Source organism: Lotus japonicus, chromosome 1 (assembly GCF_012489685.1).
Source record: "Lotus japonicus ecotype B-129 chromosome 1, LjGifu_v1.2".
Lineage (NCBI taxonomy): Eukaryota > Viridiplantae > Streptophyta > Magnoliopsida > Fabales > Fabaceae > Lotus > Lotus japonicus.
This window is the reverse complement of record NC_080041.1, coordinates 95,764,583-95,784,509: the sequence shown is the minus strand read 5'-3', so window position 1 is coordinate 95,784,509 and position 19,927 is coordinate 95,764,583. Positions and strand designations below refer to the sequence as shown.

At 30.8% G+C, this 19,927-nt stretch overlaps 1 protein-coding gene and 1 pseudogene across 1 annotated transcript in view; both read right to left on the bottom strand.

Moving 5' to 3' along the window:
- Positions 1 to 9,352, bottom strand: part of LOC130713335 (bidirectional sugar transporter SWEET5-like) — a 40,404-nt gene extending 31,052 nt beyond the window's left edge. Inside the window, exons 1-2 of the mRNA XM_057563110.1 lie at positions 9,251 to 9,352; positions 8,848 to 9,034 (exon numbers count right to left, since the gene is read on the bottom strand). Coding sequence (XP_057419093.1) covers positions 8,848 to 9,034; positions 9,251 to 9,352 — 289 coding nt within the window. The remainder of the gene's footprint in view (positions 1 to 8,847; positions 9,035 to 9,250) is intronic.
- A 140-nt stretch (positions 9,353 to 9,492) lies between these two features.
- Positions 9,493 to 11,656, bottom strand: LOC130713306 (secretory carrier-associated membrane protein 1-like; annotated as a pseudogene).
- Between the last annotated feature and the right edge of the window lie 8,271 nt (positions 11,657 to 19,927).

Here is a 19,927-nt window from a genome sequence, read left to right as displayed (position 1 = left end):
AAAAATGACTGCCTTTACATTAATGACAATAATATGATTTTAATAATAATTTGTGTATATTCTTTACTAATTGTTAATAACAATTATAAATTAAAATTATTTTAATTTGAGTTATTAATCATAAGTTGAGAAATTAAAAAAAAACAAATAAAATTTATTAATATTTTTAATTATAAATATTTTTTATTAATAAATAATTTCGAAAGAATAGTTAACAATTAAAAAATGTCTCTATAAGGTATTTATTATTACTATATCGCGAAAACGATTCTTTAAATATGATTTTTTATCTATTATATAGAAGTAAAAATAACTTGAGGAAGCATAAAGGAGAACAAAATATATATTATAACAAAAGTTGAATAAATTTAAGTTTACTAAATAATATTTTACGACATTAAAATTAGAACTCATTATAACTTTTAAAGTTAAAATTATTTCATTGTTGATAAAAAAAATATGTTATTATTACTTATATTAAAACCTTATTACTTGATGAAAAATATTTCAAATTCACTTAAGGATATTTCAAATTATTAAATAAATAAATTATAACTTTTACATTTAGTAATTTAATTAAACTATAATAATTTATACTTCAAATTGAGAAGGGAGAAATATGATTGGAAATGTGTAAACATTTTACTTTGTCACTATGTAAGTTTTCTCAGTAATACAATGAAAGTGAAAAATAAACAAATTACACTAAGTTGACACAACAATGTCGATCAAAAGCAAGAAGATGACTAAGTTCTGCAGGCGACAGGGGCCAGGTCAAGTGTTAAAACATCAAGTGCAAGTCCAACGAAGTAAGTCTATTAGCGTACGTATTAGCCTCTCACAGAACATGATGAAAAGAAACGCACCGAGGATGAGTAGAAATATCAACAATCTACATAAACAAAGCCCTTAGATGTGATGTCAATGGAGGGATATTCAACATCCTAATAGCATTCGACGAGTCACTCTCACAAACAACATGCTAAAAACCCAACTCCAAGCCCAAAGAAGGCCATGTTTGATGGCCAAAAGCTCCACAAAAAGAACACAAACCCTGATTCGAACACCGAGAAATCAGCCAACCAGTTTCCAGAATGGTTTGGATTAGACTGCCATAGCCAATATGTTGCTTATGGCAAACGAAGCTTCCATTAGTATTGAGCTTAATTTGAGTGGAACTCAGGCAAACCCATAGGAATTTGCAAGAACAAGATGTTGGTGTGATAGAAGGCGGGATCAAAATATCATCACAATCCTCCAGCATAAGCAACACATGTTGCAACATATAGTCCACCGACCATGGCGTGTCACAAAATATGGCATTGTTACGCCAACGCCAAAGCAACCACAAAATGATCCCACACCTGCTACGGTTCCTATGATGGACGAGATAACCAACCGCAGTTTGCGGGCTAGAGTGGAAAAACGCAGCATCTAAAGACACCCCCATACCTGATCCAAACTTCCTACGTGTGGATACAGTCACACAAATAGCGCATAGCATATTCATCCTTGTTCGAGCTATGGCGACAACTAAGGTTATCCAAAAACTAATACCTATGATCCCAAACATCTCTGTCCCGCAACTCAGAATAAAAAAACAAGAACATAATCAACCAATTTTCGTTGGCATCGTTGGCGAACACACTATCGCGGGTGCGTGTCAAAGTAATCCGACAATCAAACTGATTAGTGCATTACAAGGTGTAACAACAGAATCGTTCTCTCCAAGACTAAAGTATATTATAAACCGAATTTAGAGATGAAATTAAGTAGGGGGGTTGGTTGATTGATTGATTGATTATCGAGTAATATATAAAAGATTAGATTATCATATGAGAAAAATGTTAGCCTTCAGGTTATAATAGTCAAGTGCAGCAAACCTTCATCGATCACAAAAGATTAATTCAATAATCATTCAAGTCTCTGAGAAGAAACTCAACTCACAATCATGAGTTGGAATCCTAGATCCTCTACCAGACGATCGTCCAGAATTTGATTTGTTCAAGTTAAGAAAAAGACATTCCCCCTCAAAGTACGTACAAGAACAACCTGTTAAGTACTTAAGTTCAAACGCTGAATATACAGTTTATCATTGAATGATAACAATTTTCAAGAGTATAAGTGTAATGGTTGAAATTTCATATGAACTATATTTCATAAAACAACACTTATGACTCACATCCCTCATTGTCTGATGTCCAAAGTGCAAGAGAATACAAGAAGAAGTTCCATTCAAGAGGAGAAAAGTCAAAGCCAGAAGACATATTGTACAAACAAAGAAAAGTCAAATTTGCTAGATCATCTAACAGAAGAGAAGACCTGAATGAAGATTTTCATCGTCTATCACAAAGTTGGCCACAACTTTAGATCTTAAGGATTCATTCAAGTCATTGATGTTGGGCATATCTTCAGTCTTGTTGAGAAATTATATCCTTCATATTTTTCTGGCCAAGAAAATATTCAATTAGAATATGAATGACAACATTATGAATTTGATGTGCTCAAATATGTCAACTTTCAGAATTTGTCCACTATTGGTGAATTGCGTCAAAAGTTAGTTGAGACCAAAAAAATAATTGTCTATCATTTACTTGATAGATTGTTACAACTTGTTTTGACTCTTCTTTGTATCAACGGAAACCACTGAATGTGTTTTTTCAGCTATTAAACTCATAAAAACAAGATTGCCCAACAAGATGGAAGATTATTTTCTCACTGATTACATGCTTGTTTATATTGAAATAGAAATTGCTGAAAATATATCAGCGATATGGTAATTGACAATTTATACTCTATGAAACAACGACGAGCACAACTTTAGCCTTCAAGTGTGAAGTTATATGTTTGATTTTACTATATGTTTGACGATATTAACTATGAATGTATCTTAATAAATTGTTTATACTTTACAGGTTTCATCTTTATCTATAAGATAAATGAACTTTTGTGCTGATAATTTTTTGATGCGGAAGAGATAGAGATATCTTGTGGTTCTTCTCTTCAATTATTTGTCATGAACTTACAGTGTGCTACTTTTTCTACTTCCTAATTTTGAGAGGGCACACACAATGTAGTTGTCTTTTTGTGGATTGTGATCTTTTGTTCTGAGCAAAATACTTATGAGACAATTAGTATCTTTGCACTCAAACTAATTTTATATTTTTTATGCTTATATAAAATATCTCTTGCACTCAAACTAATTTTTTGTTCTCTCTAAAATACTTATATTTTTTTGGCACATTTTTTTATTTGATAAAAATTGAAATTTTCTTATAAATTATATTCTTTTAGATCTTAATCCTCTTATGAAATTCCTGCGTTCGCCCCTGAGTATATGAATGGTATTCCCACCCATTCATGTGTATCCAATCCAGTGTTTTAAAACTCGGCTCGGACCGGCCGGTCCGACCGGGACTCGGTGACTAGACCGGTCCGAGCCTCACATCTGACCGGCTGTGCATGTGACTCGGCCAGAACCGATTTGAACCGGCCGGTTCGATGGTTAACTCGGTGACTCGGCCGGTTTTCGGTCAGACCGGTCAGTCACCCTTTTTTTTTGTAATTATTATTATTTTATTTTTTTTGGTCAAACAACATATTATGATCTTCATTTTTTCCCGTTCAAGGTTTCCTTCTATTCAGTAGAATGGGCCTAGCCCAAATACAAGAGAAACAAGGTCTAGAACTAGAACATCTACTGTGGGCTTTTCTTTTCCTAACAAGTTATTATTTAATACAGTGGGCCTTTCACTTTTTTTTTTTTTAAATTCTGTCCACAATAGTTGGTTTCTAGCTTGATTAGAGCGGGCCTTTCATTTTTTCCCATATTCTATTAACAACATTTTGATTAGAGAAAATAAAAGCCTGAAATATTTCAAAAACTGGTACCAGTGGGGCTCGAGCACGGGACCTGAAGGAAATATGGGAAATACTTTACCACTATACCATATTGACATTGATGATAAAGACTCATCTTTCATTATTAATATTTTAACTTAACATTGGAATGAATATTTTTATAATTTTTAATATACACCGAGTCAAGCAATCGAACCAGTGACTCACTGGTCCGACCAGTGACCCATTGACTCAGTACCCTCACCGAGTCGATGACCGAGCCGAGTCTTAAAACACTGATCCAATCCTTTTAAATGGGTGTGATGTCCTCTAATTCACTAGGTTGGTTTGATGGATTTTCGTGATTCGAGGCAGTGAAGATTTGTGGGTCTTGGTCTGTATTGTTGGTGGGTGTCATGTCTTGGGTGGTGTATTGTGGGTTATATGATGTTGTCCTGTTTCTGGTTTTTAGCTTCTTTCCCTTGTAATCTGTTTTATTTGATGTTTACTTTCTTAGGGCCCGTTTGGTGGCCAGGACAGGATAGGATATGACAGGATAATAATCATATCCTGTTGTTATCTGTTGTTTGTTGCACCAGCAGGATATGATAACGCTATCCTGTCTCCTATCCTATCCTGTCCATCATGTGTAAAAGTTATCCTAAGGGGGGAGTTAGGATAGAACAGGATAGGATATCAGTTATATATTTTCTATCAGTATCCTAACTCCAAATTGAATTATTTTAATATTAACATACTTTAAAATTATATTCATTAATAAATATAAAAATATTAATTTAAATAAAATAAAAATAAATAAAATTATTATTCATAAATAATAAAATAGACTATAAATATTGATGTATTAGTAGTAATAGACTAATTAAATATTTTTTTATCTCCTATTATTTAAAAATTAATAATAATTTAAATATAAAGTATTTTTGATGTAATAATATTTTTTATTTTGTTAATTTTTATTATTTACCTCTGTCACAAGTAAGTGAAAACCAATTGATTACAAATATTATTTTTTAATAGTAATGGACTAATTTTCTATTTTCATCTCCTATTATTCAAAACTATTTATCTACTTATATAATAATTTATAATTTAAATATAAAGTACTTTTTAAATAATAATATTCTTAATTTAGTTAACTTTTATTGTTAATTATCACATGTCACAACTAAGTGAAAACCAATTGGTTAGTAGCATAATTTTATTTAAAATATAGACTATCTTCAAAACAATAAAATAAGCTAATTAATAAAATTTAAATTAATTTTAGTTATTTTAAAATTTAGACTCATTCATGAAAATGTAAAATTTAAATTTAAATTTTTAAATATATATTTTTATTCAAATATAACATTTTTCCTTATCATATCCTGTCCTTATCATATGCACCTCAAACACAGGATAGGATAAGAGTCTATCCTACTCTTATCATATCTTGTTGCTATCCTGCTCACATATCATATCCTATCATATCTTATCCTGACCACCAAACGAGCCCTTAATGTATTTGGGATTGGAGATTTGGAGTACCCCTTATATTCCAAATTTTTAATATAACTTGGCTTATCTAAAAAAGTAAATGGTTTTTTAAAGAATGTTATCACATATTTATTGATATTTTTAACAGAAAAAACGAATTTTATTAAATATATGACATATCTTTCCTTGAGAACATTTTGCTTGATCCTTGCATCCCTAAAGTTCGTGAACATTCATAGCCAAGCAATCCATAAACCTCCACTAGCAGCTTGGAAGACCAAGAAAACAGAGCACGACAATATTCCAAAGCAAGGACAAAACCAATAGCTTATAATAAAAGGTCAAGCCTACACTTAGCTTCTAAAGCTAATAGCCTAATACACTCCCGACCAAGCATGATTTGATTTAGTGCACCATCCCAAAATTGCAAGCAATCAAGCAAACGAAAGTATAGCAATGGTTTACTAACTAGATCAGTAGGCAAATCCTTCACATACTGCTACCGATGAAATAGAGGTTCTGATCGATTTTTTAACACAGATGAGATGAAGCAGAAAATGAACTAAACGAGCCCAAAAAATGTGGTAACTCTAGTAGTCTGGCCTGGTATATGGTTTTCGGTTGAAAAGTCTCACAGTTAATAGAAATACAAGATAACATTTATATATCGAAAACAACACACCCCTACTGAATTCAAATTTATTCATCAAAAAAAAATCCTTGCCATTTGATCTTTCCTGGCCATGTACTCAAAACAGAATATTACTAGTTACTGCTCAGAAACTCATGCTTACAATGTCGGTCTGTTTACTTACCACATGTCCAAGTGTCCAACACTTTTGTTAATTAGTTCTACTTCTATCCCTTGATCTTCTTCAATACATTTTAATTTCTTTTTCCTTCCATCCCTTTTTTTCAACGAATTTACCACATTTTCCTCTTCCGGAATAGCTCTCAGCAATTCATATTTTAGAAAAACTTTTAAACTTTAAGAATCTATTTCAAAATTTCGTATAGGACCTACTGAATGATCTAACATTGATATTTAAAGAAGTCATTAAATATGTTTTTGGTACTTAAAATATAGGAAATATTTGATTTTGGTCCCTATTTTTTTCTTGTTTGGTTTAGTTCACTAACTTTTTGAAATTAATTACCACAAATCCATCCTTACTTTTTCTAGCTATCGCAGCTATTTACTCTTTATTTTTTTATTTGTTTTATTTGTAATTAATGTATTGATTTTTACAATCGCTCTTTGTTTAAAATTAAAAGGAAAAAAATAAATGTAACTTCACCATATTGACTAATTATTTGAATAAAACTAGTGTTTTTTTACCCGTGCGTTGCACGGGGAATATGTTTGTCGTATTTGATACGTCAGTCAATACGTTGTTTTTTTTTAATATTTTAAACAACAGATTAAATATAAGAGTCTGAAATGCGTATCAAAGTCAACAAAAGGACTTGTCTTCTAAGCCTGATCCAAATCAACACGAACTGGTTTGACATTCGTCGTGAACATGAAGACAATAGAACAATTCATAGATATAAGGAATTGCCAATTTATTAAACAAAAGATGAAATGTTAAGCAAAGTGGTCAAAAAGTCTTAAATTGAAACCCTTATTTACAAAATCTCAAATACTGCAAAACATATAAGGGAACAGTTTAATAGTGGCTAATAAACAATAGCCAAGTTTATCTGTAGTGAACGCAATCATGTGCGTTGGTTTCCACTCATATGTTGTCAAAAATTTACCCGTGCGTTGCACGGCGAATTTTATTTTATTATTTGGCATGTATTAATAATTCATATTAAAATTGACCAATTTTTTTTCCTGTTAGAATTAAGAGACTAAAAATATATCAGCACTCAACAAAACAAAACTACAACAAATATGACACTATCTACAAACTTTCACACAACTTTTACAAATTTTGGAAAAAAAAAGCTAGTTATATAAAATTTAATTTTCTATTAGGTTTAACAATGAATGTACTTTCTTTTTAAAATGTTCCTTCCAGTTGGAGAATTTAACTACAGTAATAATTTGTATTTGTACAACAATTAAAGTAGACTATATTGTTATGTAATATAAAATTAACATAAAACTATATTATATTTTATAAAGAAATATTTTCATGTAAAATGCTTCTTTCCGTAGGAGCTTTTAACTTTATAATTATCAATCACCAATTACATTACCAATCACTTTCTTAATGCCTTAGTCGTGGCCCTTAGCTTCCGAAAGCAAGGCTAAAGTCATGAATGATTACACAAATGGACTTTACCAACAGCTCTTTCTATTACCTTTAGCCATCAAAAGGAAAAACTAAACTCATGAATGATTACCAAAATGGACATTGAAATACCAACCTTGCCAAGCCCCTAAGGAAGTAAGACGCTGCCACAAATAGAAAAAATCAGAATAGTAAAGCTGTAGTGCTCAAGTGATAGCTGAGTGCATAAAAAAATACAAAATAAACTAATGGAGAGAGTTAAAGAAGAGAAGAAACAACATTGAGAAATAAACTACCCATACTGTTTGCATCTGAATCTAAAGATTTTTTCTTATAATAAAGATGAAAGCTACGTCATGCACTACCTAAACAAACATCACCTAACCAAATCATAAACCATTATCGTTTCATGTATAAGAAAAAAAGTTCCATTTTCTCAAAAAATTTGAAAATGCAAGAAAACCTCACCTCTCATTTCCACACCTTGAGTACCTTCCATATAGCTGTCTAGGGTAAATGCAGACAAACAGGGAGTAAATATAGGATTGATTGGCAATTTGAGTAAAAGATTTAAAATGGCAAATGAAATTTCCTAATTTGATGGATGAGTTAATAATATGAGAAATAATGAAAGACAACTCTATTGAAGAAGCCGTGCTTGAAATAAACAAAATTGAATAGAAATAGAAATACACAAATGATACAAAAGAATATTCCCTTCATAACCTAACTAACTAATATAAGTCCAAAATCAAATCTTCATCAGTTACAATTCCTTTGTAATGAAAAAGGAATGCGAGGTACCATACACCTAACTTCCAACTCAAAAAGAAAAGAGGAACAGATAAAATGTAAGATTTCTACAGAAACTGAGACAAAAAAATGAGGCCATAATAGTCCTTTGTAATTCCTTATCCATCCAGCACAAATGTCAATGTGGTAGGCTCCTGAGTGCTCTGGAAAAGAAGGGTAACAAAGCTAGGTTATCAAAGTAGAACCTTTCTTATTTGCACCATTAGGAGAAAGTGTTATTGGTCTGCTGGTAGTTTTGAGCATAACAGTTCCCCAGTTCTGAGTGCAGTTGAAGGAAGCCATCCTTGGATTGAATTGTTAGCCAATGCAGAGGGGAAATTCACATGTTCTTCACATTCTTGATCCTTGCAATTCCAAATAGATGAAAGTCACCTGACTGGTGATGGCAGAGAGGTGCTAGCAATAGGAGATCCATATTTGTTAGAAAAGTCATTCCAGAGGTAGTCCATACCTGTAGGTCCCTTAATCAAAGGCTCCATTAATCTTATGTGTGCTATGCTTATCTCTTTCTTAAGAATTGTTGTGTGATATACATTCCAGAGGTAGTCCATACTTGTAGGTCCCTTAATCAAAGGCTCCATTAATCTTATGTCTGCTATCCTTAACTCTTTCTTAAGAATTGTTGAGTCACATACATGCTGGTGCATTTTTTCTCAAATAAAGTCTACATAAAGATAAATAACATGCCCTGTTTGATGAAAAGTAAGGTTTTGTGCAGTACAACAAAGTACAAACCAAGCATATTAATTGAAAGTTCGAGTTTATCTAAATGGACAACCAATCATAGCACATCCCAAGCCAATATGAAATACACCGAACAACTACACTTGAAAGCAGTGGCAAGTTAATGTTACCTTTAACCAAGCAGAGAAGTAGAGGTTGTCTACTCTTTTGAACTCTTCTTCTGCATGTTTACGTATCTTATCCCTATTGGTAGAATCTTGAACTCTCGGCATGACATAATTAGTTCAATAGTTAAATCTTCCACATACTTCTAATGTGGCAACGTCCTCTTCAATTTTCATAATAGGTATACATTTGAATCAGTTACCAAGAAGCATATCCCTTAAGCAATGCTTCCAATCCTCTACTATTATTACATCTGAAACTGTGCCTTGGGTGCAACACTTGATTCATCTAGAATACCTTGCTCCATCTCTTCCACTCTGAGCTGTGCAAGTTCAATTTTAAATATAGTTCAATTATTTTTTATGGTATCCCTTCTACCTATTTCGATCAAACCTCAATATGTGTTTCTAACATGTATAATTTGGGATTAATATGACTGACATATATTCAAGGGATTGATTTAACTATTTATACACCTTAATTAAATTGAAATTGAGGGGCTAGTAAATTACATACCTGCTGTGCTCCTGTTCTGACTCTACATGGATATAAAATAGATACAAACCTTGCTGTAAAGTGCAAAGGGGTATCATCCTTTTTTCAGTCAATTGTTTGGTCATTTTTTTTTCCTAGGGGGTGCTTACAGGTGCAGCTATATTGAATTCACCTCCCTAAAAATTTCTTCTTTTTACTGAAATGTGTTATGCTTTATTGTTTATTACATTGATACAGAATGCACCCCTCTATTTTGATTTCCCTCTATTTATAGCTAATATTCTTCAAGTACTAACTAAATACATTAATAACCCCTAACTAACCTAGCAGTCCCTAAGTAATTTACCCTTCTGCTCTATCCTAACATGTGACTTACAGCTGCTTGAGCAGCAAGCATTTAGCCTTATAACATCAGGATGCATATAACCTCATGCTATTCCTTTCTGCCTGAAAACACAAAGAACCATAATCTTCCAGTTTTACCCTAAATCTTCAGAACCATTATTAGATAAATCTTTGTCAGTTTTTCCATAAATCTCCCAAAACCATTATTCACCAAATGGAACCTACATTTGATGTTAAAGCTCATCAGCTTCAACAATGTGAGAGAAGAAAAATACTGAATTCAAATTCAAATAATTGATTTAACATGTCCCATGTCATCATACTATTTTGCAACATTACACGTCCTAAACCTTAAAAACATGAGAAGAACTAAATAAAATGATATGAGAACAAAGTTGCTATAAAATATTAAAAATTAGTAGCAAGCACTGTGTCTTATTAGTGATATGCAATTCAGAACTTGAGTTGCATAAGGAGTAAGGACACAGAACAGAAAACAAACCTTTTGATTTGTATTTCTCATACAACTGGCTGAGCTGTGTAATTTGAATTAGTCAACCCACTGCATTAAAATCAAAATATAAAAATTTAACAGAAGCTATCCAAGGGTTGAAACATAGATAGTATAAGGGAAAACATTAGCCACGACATCACAAATAGAAATTTATCAAAACAAAACTCCTTTTAGCATGAGATTTATCAAGATCAAGACTTACAAATCATTTGAAAAAAAGAGGAACTTCAACATACCTAACCATGTTGTAAACGCAACATACTGGATCCTTTGAAGATGCAATGGTATTTCTTTTGAAATTTCATGATGAATGATGGGGAAAAAAGGAGGCTAATTCTTATCCTCTATAACTATTCCAGCTGCAAACGAAAAAAGCGCAATGTAGACCACCAAACTGAAAGCAAATTCCTGTAAATCATATTGGCTTCAAGAAGTATAGATGAACTCAAAATACATCGGGCTATAGCATCTTCCTTTCGTTTTAGCTCCTACAAAATATCAAGAGATCATAAATTACTTTCTTAGTACAAAAGATATAATATTCAGCTCACATAGAACAGCAAAAAAGGAGATCAGGATGACTAACCTGTTCCCTTCTTTTCAATTCAGCTTCTCTGGCTTGAAGTTCTTTCTCCTTTGCCTTGATGTCCTAAAGTTTGAAATGAAATAATGATTGAATATTTGGTCAACAGCACTATGACATCATAGTTTTGACATTTTCATAATCTGATTTATCTACCTTTGAGGTATCAAGAGTAATGTCAATAGTTGCTCCGCGAGTGACACCAAATCTACAGAAACGAACAACTATTGCCTTCGAGTTTCTACCACATCTAGCGGACATCTAGACCAGCTGATAGAGTTCCTGCAACAAAACCAGCTGAAAGTTTTGCACCTTGGACTCTCAATGCATTGGAATCATCTCCTAAATAGACTAAGAATATTTCTTCAAGTCTGCAAAGCCAGAGTAGTTGGACTAAACACCTCAAACAAAATGTGAATCAAATCCATATGGTTTCATCCTATCTTTTCTTGTAGAAAAACAATCAAAACCAAACAAACCCACTCAGAAAAAACAAAAAATTCCAGCAAAATCTATTTTCTCAGACAATTAGAGAAGGGAAGAATTGCATATCTAAAGAACTTCTGCAAATCACAGCGATTTGGTGTCACTAAAGTTTATTTGTTTCTATTGAACTCTATCAGCTGGTTTTGTTGCATTAAATAAATAATAAGATAAATTAAGATAAAATCAAGAAATAAACAACCTAAATCCTAATCAAATATAAACTTTAAAAAGGTACTAAATAAAGATAGATAAAAACTAACAAAATCTAGCAAATCACAATGAAAAACTCATAAAATCCTGAATTAAATAAAAATATGAAAATTCAATAAAAATACCATAAAAATTCATTTATACTCTAAATGTAACTCAAAAATAAAATAAAATATTTCATGAAATTAAAATTAAATAAATAATAAATAAGGATAGATAAAAACTATCAAAATCTAGCACAACACAATAAAAACTCATAAAATCCTGCATTAATAAAAAATCCGAAAATTCAATAAAAATTAATTATTATACTCTATAAATAAATGTAAAATAAAATAAAATATTTCCTGGAAGTAAAATTAAATAAATAATAAGATAAAATTAAGAAATAAACACCTAAATTCTAATCAAATCTAAAATTTAAAAAAGGTACTAAATAAAGATAGATAAAAACTATCAAGTCTAGCAAATCACAATAAAAACTCATAAAATCCTAAATTAATTAAAAATCTGAAAATTTAAGAAAATTTAATTAATATACTCTAAAAGTAAATCTATAATAAAATAAAGTATTTTCTGGATTTAAAATAAATAATAAGATAAATTAAAATAAAATTAAGAAATAAACAACCTAAATCCCAATCAAATATAATATTAAAAATGGTATTAAATAAAGATAGATAAAAACTAACAAAATCTAGCATATCACAATAAAAACTCATAAAATCCCGAATTAATAAAAAATTTGAAAATTCAATAAAAATTAATCAATATATTCTAAAAATAAATTTAAAATAAGGGAAGAATTGTATATCTAAAGAGCTTCTGCAAATCACAGCGATTTGGTGTCACTAAAGTTTATCTGTTTCTATTGAACTCTATCAGCTGGTTTTGTTGCATTAAATAAATAATAAGATAAATTAAGATAAAATCAAGAAATAAACAACCTAAATCCTAATCAAATATAAACTTTAAAAAGGTACTAAATAAAGATAGATAAAAACTAACAAAATCTAGCAAATCACAATGAAAAACTCATAAAATCCTGAATTAAATAAAAATATGAAAATACCATAAAAATTCATTTATACTCTAAATGTAACTCAAAAATAAAATAAAATATTTCATGAAATTAAAATTAAATAAATAATAAATAAGGATAGATAAAAACTATCAAAATCTAGCACATCACAATAAAAACTCATAAAATCCTGCATTAATTAAAAATCCGAAAATTCAATAAAAATTAATTATTATACTCTATAAATAAATGTAAAATAAAATAAAATATTTCCTGGAAGTAAAATTAAATAAATAATAAGATAAAATTAAGAAATAAACACCTAAATTCTAATCAAATCTAAAATTTAAAAAGGTACTAAATAAAGATAGATAAAAACTATCAAGTCTAGCAAATCACAATAAAAACTCATAAAATCCTAAATTAATTAAAAATCTGAAAATTTAAGAAAATTTAATTAATATACTCTAAAAGTAAATCTATAATAAAATAAAGTATTTTCTGGATTTAAAAAAAATAATAAGATAAATTAAAATAAAATTAAGAAATAAACAACCTAAATCCCAATCAAATCTAATATTAAAAATGGTATTAAATAAAGATAGATAAAAACTAACAAAATCTAGCAAATCACAATAAAAACTCATAAAATCCCGAATTAATAAAAAATTCGAAAATTCAATAAAAATTAATCAATATATTCTAAAAATAAATTTAAAATAAATTAAAAGACCAAATCTTATCTTTTAAAATAATATCAATCAATTATTTTAGAATATATAAAATTAAAACATATATCAATTGAAAATTATATCTTATAAAATAATATCAATTAATTAGGTTAGAATATATAAAATTAAAATATATATCAATTGAAAATTATATCCTCTAACAAATTGACACGTGGAATAATTTTTATGAGAATTAATCTGGGAGCGACACGTCACTAACTTGGCCTGTGGGAGCGACACGTCATGCTAGAAGTTGTAATATCAATTAATTAGGTTAGAGTATATAAAATTAAAATATATATCAATTGAAAACTATATCCTCTAACAAATTGACACGTGGAATAATTTTTATGAGAATTAATCTGGGAGCGACACGTCACTAACTTGGCCTGTGAGAGCGACACGTCATGCTAGAAGTTGTTCTTTTCTAATATATTCGCTCCCACAGGCCAAGTTAGTGACGTGTCGCTCCGAGATTAATTCTCACTTAATTATTTACACGTCAGCTTTTCCACCTATTTAATTATTTACACGTCAGCTTTTCCACCTATTAATTTTCGGATTTTTAATTAATTCAGGATTTTATGAGTTTTTATTGTGATTTGCTAGATTTTGATAGTTTTTATCTATATTTATTCAGTACCTTTTTAAAATTTAGATTTGATTAGGATTTAGGTTGTTTATTTCTTGATTTTATCTTAATTTATCTTATTATTTATTTTTAGAGTATTAATTAATTTTTATGGTATTTTTGTTGAATTGTTGGATTTTTAATTAACTCAGGATTTTATTACATATGTAATTTAAAAAAAACAAGTGATTATGTTAAATATTAAAATAAATAAAATCCAACATGATCATGTTCCATTTATAAGAGATTCATGTGAAGGAAAAAACAAAAAGATATTCAATGGGTAAATATTTTATATCTTCTTTTATTTTAACCTTAAAATTTCCTAAAAAACTGTCATTTTAAACAAAAATAAAATCTTATAAGTGATTTAAATCAATAATACATCCCATTAGCAAAAACCCTCTTAAAACCCTGTCTACCTCCACCATCTCCTCCATGGAATTCTCATCCCACAACCTCTCCTACCTCGCCCAGCTCCACCACTTCCGGTTCACAATCTCTAAAAAAAAGAGGAGGACTCCATTTACTCCATGAGTAACTTAAAAAACTTACTCCAAATCTTAGCCATTGATTTTATTAAAAATCAAAGGTTGGGATTAATACTTATGCTACATCACGTGAGACTCTCCCTGTTTCTTCTTCCTTCTTTTCGTGAAATAGTAGCAGCAAATATCAAACCCTATTTCCTAATTCTTCTCAACCTGTAGGCCGTAAACACCTAACCAATTCCTACCTTTTCACCCTCACCCAACCTAACAAACACAGATTGCATCTGATGCCTCACCAAGTCACATATCTCACCACCCACAAGCCATTGAATTCTTGATATAGTATTGCAACACACTTAATTATATTGGCCAGCCAAAGTGAAACTTGAATCGTGACAATTGTTTATTGTGGTCCAATGCAATTGCTATGTTAAAACTTAACAATTATTAAGTCATGGTGCAGAAAAATTTCAATACAGCTACATAGCAATGGCGGTGGCAAACAACTTTTTCCTATTTCAATTCCTTCATTCAATTTAGTGAGAGATCTTATTAATAATATATTGTATTACATAGTGGCGTCGTTATCTTATTGCTGCTCCTTGAGGTGTGGTTGTTGGTCACTTGCTGCTGCCCGACGAGTAGCCATGGAGGCAAAGAAAGAAGAATAGATGGAGGAGGGGAAAGAGTACTATGTGATGGAGGAAGAAATGGGGGAAGGTATCATGTGATGTATTATGAGTGTTAATCCTAGCCTTTGCAAATTTGGATTATTCTTTTGGCCTAGAGTATTTAGCTTTTATCTCTTTAATGTGATGATTAATGAACATTTGCAAGAAGTTGTATTTTCTTTTTCCAAAAAAAATGTTTTGAAACGTATGGATTCCCCAATTTTCTGCAATCATAATGTTTATGACTGTATTTTTTTTAATCATGATGCTCAGAAGAACTCTCTTCTTTAGAGCAAAGGAAAATGAAGAGCATTTGCACCTTGAATGAATCAAGGATAAGTCAAAGCTTTTTCTTTTGGAGGATGGTGCTAGAAAAGATAGAAAACACAATGTAATGTTAAAAGCTATTGAAACTATTGCTGGAGTCAGAGAAGAGGTGGCAAACTGTTTGAGATGGTGAAACATTCTTCCCATTTTATTGTTGGTAAAAAGATTGGAGAACATGTAAGGTTTTCTGCCCCTTTCATACTTTCTGATATACTTTGCACCTAAATTTTTTGTTTCAAGTGTGAAAATGAAGAGCATTCTAATGTTTCTCTCTTTTCAGAATCCTAAGTTTTGTTGTTAATCCTATTTAGAAATCCAATTACTCCATCTTGGTCTAATGCCCATGGCTGCCGTAGCCAAGCCTCAGTATTAAGATACCTTTGGTGGATGTATGAGTATTTAATTGTTGCAAATTTGAACATTGACCTACTTATCTTACCTCTTTCATACAACTCTTTACATATCTATTTGCTACTTTAATTGTTAGGAGAGATTTTTAACATCCGAACAATTTTGACAATTGGTATCTAAAGAAAGCTCTATTAGTATGACCTTTTTATCTTCTTTTTGTCTTTTTCACAAGTTAACCAGATAGAGAGGATGATGCAGAAACAATGTTACACAAACGAAAATCAGTGACTTAGATAGATAAGTGGCTTAGTTAGTTTAACTTTAGTCCCTCTGTAATTAAGTGATTAGGTTAGTTATCATTTATGCTCACTATCTATCTGATTCATTTATGAGGTAGTTAGTATTATAAAAACCTGTAGCATTTCAGCAATTGAGAACCTGTGTTTTGGTTTTCTTTCATTTTTTAATCTTATTGTTTTGAAGAGTGAAACACCGAAATGGTATGGCAGTGATACTGTTAATGTGCTTAGGGGACGACATTGGGAAAAAGTTTTATGATTCTGACTTCCATAAGCTTAGGGGATGGCAGTGGTCACTATAGATTAAATTAGCTATTGGTTATTAGTCATCATTGATTTTATTCCCTGATTATGTCTCTGATAGTAATTGAAAAGTCAAATTACTATAAATGTTTTATGACCTACATTACTCCATACTTACACCACCCCCTGATTTCTCCTTTTGGTCCTTCTCATGATCTATCCCCCTGATTTCTCCTTCTCATAATTGCACATAACCTTAGTTAACTCCTTAATACAATTTAAAAATGGCAAGGTAGATGTCCAGATAGGTTTCTCTTGGTGAACTTCTATGCCACAAGATGATGGTTTCAAGGAACTGTGATAATCTTGCTTCTGTTTTTTTATAAATACTTATCTACATGTATTTGGTCAAGTCATTGGACAATGAAGAGTGTGTAAAATTGCAGCATGGTTTGTTTTTTTTTTATTAGGGCAAGTGCATAATGGTTGGTGAAAGTCATGTAGAGATTACCATTTCTGTTCCGAAAACCCAAAGCTGTCGGAGCAACTTTTTATGGTTGGAGGAGCTTACTAAGGTGACTTATACTGAACAAACATGGGAGGAGAAGGATGTTTATGGTATTCCTTGAGAGAGCTTGAACATAAAAGAGATATGCGAAGCAAAATCTAGCAAATCACAATAAAAACTCATAAAATCCGGAATTAATTAAAAATCCGAAAATTCAATAAAAATACCATAAAAATTAATTAATACTCTAAAAATAAATCAAAAATAAATTAAGATAAAATCAAGAAATAAAAAACCTAAATCCTAATCAAATCTAAAATTTAAAAATGTATTTTTTTATTAAGGAGAAATAAGGTAAGTAAAAATCAGGGTACATGTGGCAAGTGGGGCCAAGGAGAAAGAGCTTACATGTAAAATATTATGTGAGAATTAATCTGGGAGCGACACGTCACTAACTTGAGAGCATGGTCCCTGCAAATTCCCACTTTTTTTTGTATTTATTTGTCTGCAGACTGCTATTAATGCAAGGCAGGCCTTCCTCTTTTTACTAACCTGAATGATCTCAGTCATAGATGCTTGCAGATACTCCACCATTCCTTCTGTTTCATTCTCATTTATTTTGATCTCTAATTTGTTGTGTTTGGTCATTGAAAAGAAGTAAGAATTTTTAATTTCTTTAGTTTGTCTTTCATGAAACTACTATACATCATATCAATGACTATATTAGTTAAATTTTCTCTTTTAGAATGTTAACTCCATATGCCTTATTGCTTGATTAGTTTATATAGTTAAAGGAGCTATATAATAAAATAGGTTAAAGAAATTATAAGGTTATTTAATTTCTTAAACTTATGCTCCTCTGTTATTGATACTATGCTTTTTTACTTAATTTATTGATTGATAATTATAAGGTTAAAGGTAACATCTACATGTTGTGGTATGATTTTTTCTTCTAAATAATGCTAATTATGTACACTGGAGTTTAGTTTCTCTTTGTTTTGCCATTTAGACTGCATTTTTGTTTATTTTTTGCTGTTGTTTTTTGTTAATTTTTTAATTTGCTTTTCTCTTTCTCTAACAATGTGGTTTAAGGCAGCAGAGCTTCATTTTTTACTTCTTTTATGTCCTTTGTTTATGTAGCTATGTGTCAAGATTTTCACTTTGAGGCCAACCTTTTAACTGCAACAGTGAAGCATTCACTTTGAGGCTAACCTTTTAGCTGCTGTTTATGTCCTGTAATAACTTTTAGAAGAATAAAATCAAATCATTGAAGCATATATTTTACGCCAATAAAATACACAGATGATTTAAACTGATTGATTATTTCTATTCCCTTTGGACTTGGGAGCAAAGCTCCAACTATATAAGTAGGGTTCAAGAATTTGACTATTGAAGTTGCGGCAAAGCTTTACCAACCCTACCAAGTTCTTCATTGAACATTGTAGAATCAGTCCTTGGTGCATGTGGGATTAGTACTTTAAAGAGAACAAATCTCATAATTGTGAATAATGTCTCTGACATTGTTAAAGCAGGATGGTACTACAAACAGGTTATCCATAGACCGGATGGAATGGAACAACATTTAGCAATAGTTTTTTATAGGTATTTGACTATTCTATGCAGCTTTTCATTTTATAGCCCTTTTGGTTTTGGGCAGGATGACCCTTTAGGGTGGTACATAAACTTCAACTAGATATCGTGTAAATTAATGTCAATGGATGCTACAGGGGTGCTGCTCATGTTGGATGGAATGGAACAACATTTAGCAATAGTTTTTTATAGATTATTTGAGTATTCTATGCAGCTTTTCATTTTATAGCTCTTTTGGTTTTGTGCAGGATGGCCCTTTAGGGTGGTACATATTTTTATATAGGACAAATAACATAAAGTTCAGCTAGATATCGTGTAAATTAATGTCAATGGATGCTACAGGGGTGCTGCTCATGTGTTTCATGTTCACAACAATTACTGCTTTGGAGCTTGCTTAAAATATGATTGGCCTAAAATAATCATTTTATGTTTCCCTTCCTCTTCATTTTTGCTAAGAAAAGTCCCTCTCAAGTCACAATAAAAGAAAGTGAAATTCATCAATTTTAGACTGCCTTTTATTTGCTCTTTTTGTTTCAGGGGATTTGACAGTTTATGGTAATTGATTGGAATAATTGCTCTCTCGGACTATTACTAAAAGAGAAAGGTACCATGCTCTAGCTCTTTCTGTCTGGCATCTTTTACTATATATTAATCACTCACTATCTTACCTGATATATAATGTTAACAGCGCGTCCTCTTTCAATTCTTAATTTGTTTAATAACTTCTTTTGTTCAATCCATGGAGTATGTAGACGTGTTCCCCTGCTATGTTGAATATGTATTTATATAGTGACATGCCAATCTATTGATTTATTTCAAAAACTGTCCATAGAGGTGGATGCTGAGTTAGTTTCTTTATTGCAAGAAATCAGGATTAGAATGTGCTAGCAGCAGGTTACCTATTTAATCAGGATTTAGAGATCCTATATTTTCTGTTTTCTTCAAAATATCTGAATTTTTTACATATGCCTAAGTTTTGGCTTCTTTACACTATTCGTTGATATTATGTGGTGATTTTTCAGCAAAAGTATATTCTGATTGGTTTTAAATAATCATTTTATGTTTCCCTTTCTATGATTCTGGGAATGTCTTCCTCTTATTGAATAAAGAGATTTCAGAGCATGAATATTTGAAAATAGTATAGAGTTCATCGCTGAGACTTTTCTATTGGTAACTTTGGTAACTC